The sequence below is a fragment of the Nicotiana attenuata genome, unplaced genomic scaffold, assembly GCF_001879085.1.
Source record: "Nicotiana attenuata strain UT unplaced genomic scaffold, NIATTr2, whole genome shotgun sequence".
NCBI lineage: Eukaryota > Viridiplantae > Streptophyta > Magnoliopsida > Solanales > Solanaceae > Nicotiana > Nicotiana attenuata.
The window spans coordinates 529,454-538,863 of record NW_017670394.1 but is presented as its reverse complement, the minus strand read 5'-3'; the positions used below and the strand labels follow the sequence as shown (position 1 = coordinate 538,863).

Here is a 9,410-nt window from a genome sequence, read left to right as displayed (position 1 = left end):
TGCAGATTCTGAAACCAACTCTTGAGGGGCAGATGACACCTTTGTCTGCTGAATGAGAGAAAGGAGATGCTCATACTGCTCCTTAGTCAGCATACTACCTCCAATATCAGCCTGGATCACCTTAGGACCATTTGCGCTAGAACCCTCAAAATGACCCATCATTTGAGAATCAGACATTTGAGCATAAGTGGCAAATCGCTTGAACTTTGTCCCAAAACCAGGAGGGTAGCCATGTAACTTGTAACATCGGTCAATCGAATGGCCTGGTTTCTTACAATATTTGCATATGATGCTGGAATTGGGTTTTTTAGTAGTGTCAGAATTAACTCTTTGAGTGTAGGGTTTCTGAATGGTGGGAGGAAGAAATTGACCATAGGGGTTCTGTACAGTAGTGGAAAAAGAGGCAGACTCAAAACTAAAAGAAGGAGCAGAAGTTTGGACCTCAGCCTGACTTTCATCTTCAATAAGCATTGTATATACACTGTCAATATCGGGGAGAGGCTTCATCATCAAAATGTTCCATCTGACATTAGAATAGGACTCATTCAGCCCCATTAAAAAATTAGTGAACTTTCTGGTCCTCCTCTAATTTCTGAAAACCTTCCTTACATCCACAAACACAAGGAGGGTAGGTGATGGAGAAAACCATTTTATCCCAAAGCTTTTTGATCCTACTGAAATAGGAGGCTATGTTGGATGAACCCTGAGAAATTGAAGATATTTCCTTGCGTATTTGAAACACTTTAGTTCCATTTGGCTTTCCATAACATTGTTCGATCTCCTTCCATAGTTTTTGGGCAGATTCAGTATACATCACGCTTTCTCTAATTTCTAAATCTAGGCTATTTAGAATCCAAGCTGTAACCATGTCGTTGCACCGACACCAAGCCTCATATAGAGGCGAATCCGCACTAGGCTTAGCAACCGTCCAGTTGATTAAACCGAGCTTGTTCTTACAAGAAAGGCCTATGAGCATACCTCGACGCCAACTTCCATATCCTAATCCATTGAAAGTACTGGCTACAATAACAGTATCAGGAGAATTTGATGGATACAAATAGAGAGGGTGGGACGGCTCTACAGTTGACGATGAAAACTCAGAAGTTGTAGAGGTACTACTCACGTTCGAAGAATTACCAGTAGTACTCATCTTTATGTCAAATTAGGGTTTCGAAATGTAAAAAAAAATCAGCATTCAATCAACTGATTTGCGAGGCAGACTAGAAGAGAACAATACCAGACTTCCCAACAGGGTGAAGAGAAAGGAAAAATCTGAAAGAAAAACTCAAATGTTATCGTCGCCGGAAAATCGAAAAACTGCGATTCAAGCCGCAAGGGTAACACCGGAAGAATCGCAACACAACTATCTATCGAACTCCAGGCTCTGATACCATGTTGACAAACGGAATCAAAATCTCTGTGGAAATTTCCAGAAGCTAAACCCTAAGAACATGATTAGGAAAAAAATCGCGGAGAGAGAGAAACATCTAAGCTTTTATTGATATTCTGTTTTTAGAAAAATGAATATTACATCTGTACAAAAATAAAATCCTCTGTTATATACAAAAGGAATATAGTCGGGTCGGGTCAATCATTTAATAGAAAAGATCCGTGTACAGCCCAGTTATGGAGGCCTTGGTCTTAGGCCGATATTACTCTATTGGGCTGCAACTGAACACTTTGGAGTTCAACACTACTAGCATGATATCATTCTATGGCTGGATATGTTACTTCCAGATAGCAGTTGAGAGGAATTTCACAAGAGAGCGTAGGAAAGAGCATGTTGAGGCTAGACTGGGACTACAAAAGTGTGGCTAAGGCGAGGTAATTAATTTAAGTTCTTGCACTTGTGTATATTGATGTGGAGATTCCTGTGATTCCAAGCCGCTGTGTTTTTTCAATTTTGTTAGCTGTATATGCTAGGCATTAGAATTACAATCTTTTAGCAGGTTGATATGAGCTTACACCTATTTGTGTAATATTCTTCGAAGGCTTAAAGGATTTAGTTTTTACAATAGATAGAGACGTTTGAATCTGTGTTCCCTCCATTAGACCTCTTTAGTATTTGTCTCTTGATACTTGAGTTTGAATTTTCATAGCCCTACAAAATAAAAACACGTCCGAAATGCAGGAAGTCAGTTTACAGTTCAAGTCAGTGTTATCAAAGGCGAAAAGTGAAAAAAGCTCTAAGGTCCGTTGGGGCTTTAAGCGCAATGCGCAAATAAAGCGTGGGCTTTAATGAAAAAAGGCGCAACTGGAGAAAAAGTACAAATATATATATACGTAGTCCAAGACCAATAATTATAAGCATGAATGTCACGACCTAAAAACCGACCCGGTCGTGATGGAGCCTATCGTAAAACTAGGCCAGCCGACACAATTCCCGAAGTCAATCAGTATTCAATAAAAGTCATTTTTAAGCCATTAATTAATCAATAATCTCATAATGTAAGTCTAAATGAACAGTGCGGAATAAATACACAAGCCCGACATCGGGGTGTCACAAGTCACGAGCATCTACTAAGGTCTGAATACAATGAAGAGTCTGAAAATATACTATACCAATCTAAGGAAGACAAGAGGGAGAAAAGCAATGCTGCGAACGTCGGGCAGCTACCTTGATAACTCTAATGACTCTGCCACTGAGCAATTAACACCCGCTACCGGGTTCAGAACTACCTGAATCTGCACACAAGGTGCAGAGAGTAATGTGAGTATGCCAACTCAGTAAGTAATAAAAGTAAATAAAAGCCGAGCAGTAAGAAAACACGTAAGCCACGTCATAACGCTACAGCGAAAGCAGTACATTTCCAAAATAATACAGAAATCATTTACTTCGTAAATCTGCTCAGTTTTGGTAAAATCTTTTAAAACAACTTTCAATAGTTTCAAACGAGTGATAAAACAGTGAGTAAAAATGATAGAAACGTAAACAGCCCTTCGGGAAAAACATGTACCATAAATCGCCCCTCGGGCATAATATCAACAGAACCAGCCCCTCGGGCTACCTCACAATCACTCGTAATCAGCCCCTCGGGCATAACGTGAATCAAGAACCGCCCCTCGGGCAACATGGATTAAGGACAGCCCCTCGGGCAACAATAAGAAATAACAACAGCCCCTCGGCTACAACACATCACTCACACTGGGTACCCGCGCTCACTAGGGGTGTACAGACTCCGGGAGGGACCCCTTACGGCCCAAGTGCAATAACAAGCCATCTCGTGGCATAATCAAACAGGCTCTCGGCCTCATATCAATCACAAGCCACCTCGTGGCATAATAAGTCAGGCCATCGGCCTCTCATATATCACAAATCAGTACCGCATGCTGCAGCGCGTAGCCCGATCCCATGATATCCTCACAACACAGGCCCTCGGCCTCACTCAGTCAGATCTCACTCAAGCCCCTCGGGCTAATAGTAAAACAAGTACTCGGCTCAAAATCATTTATGAAATCAAAAGGAGTGAATAAAATCGAGTTTTGAAAACAGTAAGAACATGGCATGACTGAGTCTAAACATTAAACAAAAATAGTAAGGTAAAACAGTAGTAAAATCCCCTAGGGGTCCAAACAATCGGCACAAGGCCCAGACATGGCATTTAGCCCCAAACACAATAATATTTTCCAAAATATAACAATATCAAATAGTTTTCAAGTAAAATACGCGACTTAATAGTCGTACGGGATGGACCAAGTCACAATCCCCAACGGTGCACGATCCCACGCTCGTCATCTAACGTGTGCGTCACCTCAAAGTAGCACAACGATGTGAAATCCGGGGTTTCATACCCTCAGAACAGTATTTACAGTCTTACTTACCTCAATCTGGTCAAAATTCTAGCCCGTAGTGCCTTTGCCTCTCGAATCAGGCTCCGGATGTTCCAAATCTATCCAAAACAGATTTATACCATCAAAAATATGCTAAGAAACAAAGCCCACTCGAAAATAACCAATTTATACCAAAAATGCCGAAATTGGCCAAACCCGACCCTGGCCCACGTCTCAGAATCCGATACAAATCGTAAAACTAGAATCGTTACACTCTCACGAGTTCATACATATCAAGTACATCAAAATCCGACCACAAACGGCCCCTCAAATCCCTAGATTTAGGTCTCCAATTTCCAAGCCCTAACTTCCAATTTGCTACGTATTTTCCCATATAATTCAGGCTTACAACCTTAAAAATCATCATAAAACGAGTTTAGGGACCAAGGACCTTACCTCTAAGAAGCCTTCTTGAATTCTCCCTTCAATTAGCTCTCCAAAGCTTCTTCCCGTTTGAAATGTTATGAAAAACCACTCAAAATCGCGAAGGGTGAAATAAACATATTCTGACCCAGCAAAACCGCGCCTACGGCTAAATGGTCGCATCTACGCTACCGCTTCTACGGTCAAAGCACCACTTCTGCAGTTACTCATTTAAGTCCCATTTTCGCACTGCGACCCAGGCTCCGCATCTGCGGGCTCACAGGTGCAGATCACATCCCGCATCTGCGCCTTCTCTTACTTCGCCTGAGGCCGCTTCTGCGGCTCCGCAGGTGCGGTTATGACAACAATAGAAAAACTTCAGCTGCCAAACCCAACTCAAAATCTTCCGTCAACCATCCGAAATCACCCCGAGGCCCTTGGGACCTCAACCAAAAGCACAAACAAGTCATATACCACTATCCACACCTATACCAATCTTCAAAACACCTCAAACAACATCGAATCAACCAAATCACATCGGATTCAAGCCTAAGGTTCCAAAAATCTCCCGAATTCCGCTTTTGATCAAAAAGTCTATCAAACCACGTCCGAATGACCTGAAATTTCGCACATACATCCCAAATGACACAACGGACCTACTGCAACTCCCGAAATTCCATTCCGACCCCTATATCAAAATCTCACCTATCAACCGGAAAGCGCCAAAATTCTAATTTCGCCAATTCAAGCCTAAATCTCCCACGGACCTCCAAAACACATTCCGATCACGCTTCTATGTCCCAATTCACCTAACAGAGCTAACCAAATCATACAAATCCAAATTCGAGATCAAACACTAAAAAGTCAAGACTGAGTCAAACCTTTCAAATTTAAAGCTTCAAGCTGGGAATCATCCTTCCATATCTATTCCGATTAACCTGAAAACCAAAACCGCCGATTTACATTAGTCACCATACATAATACGGGGCTAGCCATGCCCGAGATCTGGCGAGCGAAGTGTAAAAGCTCAAAACTACCGGTCGAGTCGTTACATCCTCCCCCACTTAAACATACGTTCGTCCTCGAACGCGCCCAGAGTTGTTCTGAAAACCATCAATCGCTGAGTAACCTTACCATGCACATACCTGGGGGTCACCCTATCTCATATAGGTCCGACTACACAATGTAACTGTAATTCCACAATCCAACCTAGCCCATAAACCTTATAACCACATTTCCACTTCTAAAATCATCCACAAGATCGGAATCTCACATCTATACTCTGAATAATCCCGAACAAGTTGTAACAAACCATATATGCAACCTCTGATGCAATTACATGATATACCACATAACTCAAACACTCATAGCGATAACTTCTAATCACAGCAGTTGCTCAAAACAACCGAATATCGATAATAAGCCTCTTATCAAATAAAGCCTCATTCCAACACTTTCATGTACTGCCAATGATTAATGAAACACGTAGAGAGTCATAACCATTCCTCATATCAACCATTCGTGAATCCACTTCTCATTTGGCAAGGACCATAGCAAATTTCTGAGGCGAACATCGATATTATCCTTCCAACACGCTGAAACTGAATCCGTTTGTATTCATTCTAGATCCCAGCTGTTGATACCCAATTTTTCCCTGTATATTTTTTTATATGCAAAATACTTTCAAAATAGCATATGTATGCATATATAAGTGTGTCCAAATGTTTCAATATTTTTTCTAATTTTTAAAAGATTTTTAAATCGATTTATTGCCCTATTTTAGCAGTATAAAAACCAATAATTATTCCTCAAATTATCATTTTGGTGATTAATTTATATTATTCTCATATTTATCCCAAAATATAGCTAAGGTGATTTTCACACATTTTTACAAATTTATTTCGTATTTTTAAAGCTAAATTGCATATAATTGTAATATTAGCCTATTTTAAGAATTAATTGCGTTTATAATTATAAAATTGATTCCAGTATTTTTAATTTAATATTTATGTATTTCTAATTAATTTAGCACCTTTAATTTGTTTTCAGAAATTATTTTACTATTTTTATAAAATAAAAAGGGAAAAAGTGGCTATTTAAAATCTAGCCCTATTTTATTTCAATTGTAGCCCAAATAGACCACCACAGCTAACCCAATTTCAATCCCAATTGGACCGGACCAAATCCTAAATTTACCCGCCCATGACCCAATTTAAAAAAACCCGCCTGGCTCCCCTTTTGATCCAGGCCGTTGATCATTTTGATCAACGACCACAATTCCCCCTTCCTTTTTAATTTCCAAACCCCCAACCCTAATATCATTTCACTTAATCAGCCGCCTCTAAACACCCCCTTCTCTCAAACTCTCTCGATCCTTCCTGGAACCCTAATCGTCTCCTACCACCTCCACCGTGAAACCAACCGGAAATCATGGCTTCTCAGGCCATGGGAGTCCTATACTCACCTCCTATTACTCCTATGTGCCGGGTACCTGAAGATTCGAGGTCTGACCTCGAAGGTTTTCATCCAGACCTTTGCCGGCTCGAGGTTTCATGACCATCTCCGGCCTTGCTCCAGCGTATCCTGGTCTTCTGAGCTTGATTCTAACTTCTCCAACTCAAGTCAATGACCTTTTCAAAGCCTTTCTCATTCTAGGATTCTTCTGAAACCCTAACCCTTCGAGGTTTTTCTCCGATTCTTTTTAGATCTGTTGTGTATCTATGCTCTACTTGAGTTTTCAAATGATTTTCCTAACTTTTATTTAGAAAATTACTTTCAACACCCTTCTTTTCCGATTTAGGGTTTTCTGGAAAGTGTTTAAGTGTTTTATGATTTTTCTTCTTTGTTATTCGTGTGTTTGCCTCTGCTGTGTTCTCGTATCATCTTTTTTATGCTTCTCTTACTGTGTTTTCCTTTACTATGGTCTCGTAGACTTCTCTACTGTATTTTTACCATGTTCTTATATGTTTATCTTACTGTGTTTTCCTATATGCTTTTCTGCTATACTTTTCCGGTGTTCTTGTGTTCTTCTACTGTATTTTCCTGCTAAGTTTTTAAGTTTCTCTGTTTGCCTTCTACTGAGCCCTGTTTAAGTTTCTTCTAAGCATGCTTTTTCTACTGTTTGTATCAGTATTTGCCATTATGTTCTTTGAATCCTTCTACTATGATTGCATGTTACTTTGCTATAATATTCTTCATAAACTCTGTTGTTGAAGAAGCCCGTCCTTTTCTGAAACTTCTGAACATGATTTTGACTCAATTGCCTGCCCTCTCATCCTTGCTTTATGGTTTGNTATATATATATATATATTTCTATTTCTATTTGACTAACATAGTAAAATATAGAATAAAGTTACCATATAATATTGACATCTATTAGCTTGCCACTTGGCTTAACCACAATATCAATTATATGGTAACTTTATTCCTTTAATATATATACAGATTTTTTCTATATTTATTTTCTTTATATGTCTTTCTTTCTTTTATTACAAAAAATTAATATATTTCTTTTTTTGGTAACTAACTTTTTATTAATCACCAGTAAACTTTACAAAGTACCATAGCAAGCTAAAACAGCTAAAACTATCATATTTACATGACGCTCATACTCTTCCTATTTTTAAAATCTACTGTTGATACCCAATTTTTTCCTGTATATTTTTTTATATGCAAAATACTTTCAAAATGGTATATGTATGCATATATAAGTGTGTCCAAATGTTTTAGTATTTTTCCTAATTTTTAAAAAAAATTTAAATCGATTTATTGCCCTATTTTAGCAGTATAAAAACCAATAATTATTCCTCAAATTATCATTTTCGTGATTAATTTATATTATTCTCATATTTATCCCAAAATATATCTAAGGTAATTTTGACACATTTTTTACAAATTTATTTAGTATTTTTAAAGCTAAATTGCATATAACTGCAATATTAGCCTATTTTAAGAATTAATTGCGTTTATAATTATAAAATTGATTCCAGTATTTTTAATTTAATATTCATGTATTGTTAATTAATTTAGCACCTTTAATTTGTTTTCAGAAATCATTTTACTATTTTTATAAAATAAAAAGGGAAAAAAGTGGCTATTTAAAATCTAGCCCTATTTCATTTCAATTGTAGCCCAAATCGACCACCCAAGCTAACCCAATTTCAATCCCAATTGGACCGGACCAAATCCTAAATTTACCCGACCATGACCCAATTAAAAAAACCCGCCCGGCTCCCCTTTTGATCCAGGCCGTTGATCATTTTGATCAACGGCCACAATCCTCCCTTTCTTTTTTAATTTCTAAACCCCCCAACCCTAAAATCATTTCACTTAATCAGCCGCCTCTAAACACCCCCTTCTCTCAAACTCTCTCGAACCTTCCTGGAACCCTAATCGTCTCCTACCACCTCCACCGTGAAACCCGCTGGAAATCATGGCTTCTCAGGCCATGGGAGTCCTATACTCACCTCCTATTACTCCTATGTGCCTGGTACCTGAAGATTCGAGGTCTGACCTCGAAGGTTTTCATCCAGACATTTGCCGACTCGAGGTTTTACGACCATCTCCGGCCTTGCTCCGGCGTATCCTGGTCTTCTGAGCCTGATTCTAACTTCTCCGACTCAGGTCAATGACCTTTTCAAAGCCTTTCTCATTCTAGGGTTCTTCTGAAACCCTAACCCTTCGAGGTTTTTCTCCGATTCTTTTTAGATCTGTTGTGTATCTATGCTCTACTTGAGTTTTCAAACGATTTCCCTAACTTTTATTTTGAAAATTACTTTCAACACCCTTCTTTTCCGATTTAGGATTTTCTGGAAAGTGTTTATGTGTTTTATGATTTTTCTTCTTTGTTATTCGTGTGTTTGCCTCTGCTGTGTTCTCGTATCATCTTTTGTATGCTTCTCTTACTGTGTTTTCCTATACTATGGTCTCGTAGCATTTATCTCTTGAAATTCCCCATTCCTTATATCCCTATGTGTACTGTTTCCCTTTCCCTTTTCCCTCTTGGAATTCTGCACTTGCACTCTCCCTCTTAGTTCCTAAGTTCTGCCCCCCTCTTGTGATCCTTGCCTTGGGACCTTGAGTTCCCTCTGAACTTGGACACCTGAGGGCTGGCCCTTCCACACTGCACTTTGGCTTAATATGGTGATACATTTGGGTGTAAGCACTGCCTGGAGTTCTTAAGAAGCTCTTAGGGAACTCTGACACACCCAAGTGGT

The 9,410-nt window shown here is 39.1% G+C and overlaps 1 protein-coding gene across 1 annotated transcript; it reads right to left on the bottom strand.

Annotated features, from left to right (window-relative positions):
* Positions 1–562: 562 nt before the first annotated feature.
* Positions 563–1,150, bottom strand: LOC109238787. Its single transcript, XM_019405265.1, has one exon. It carries the CDS (start codon positions 1,148–1,150, stop codon positions 563–565), a length of 588 nt encoding a protein of 195 aa, XP_019260810.1.
* Positions 1,151–9,410: the final 8,260 nt, after the last annotated feature.

Coding starts and splice junctions, on each gene's coding strand:
- LOC109238787 (XM_019405265.1), bottom strand. CDS start 1,150: ATGAGTACTACTGGTAATTCTTCGAACGTGAGTAGTACCTCTACAACT.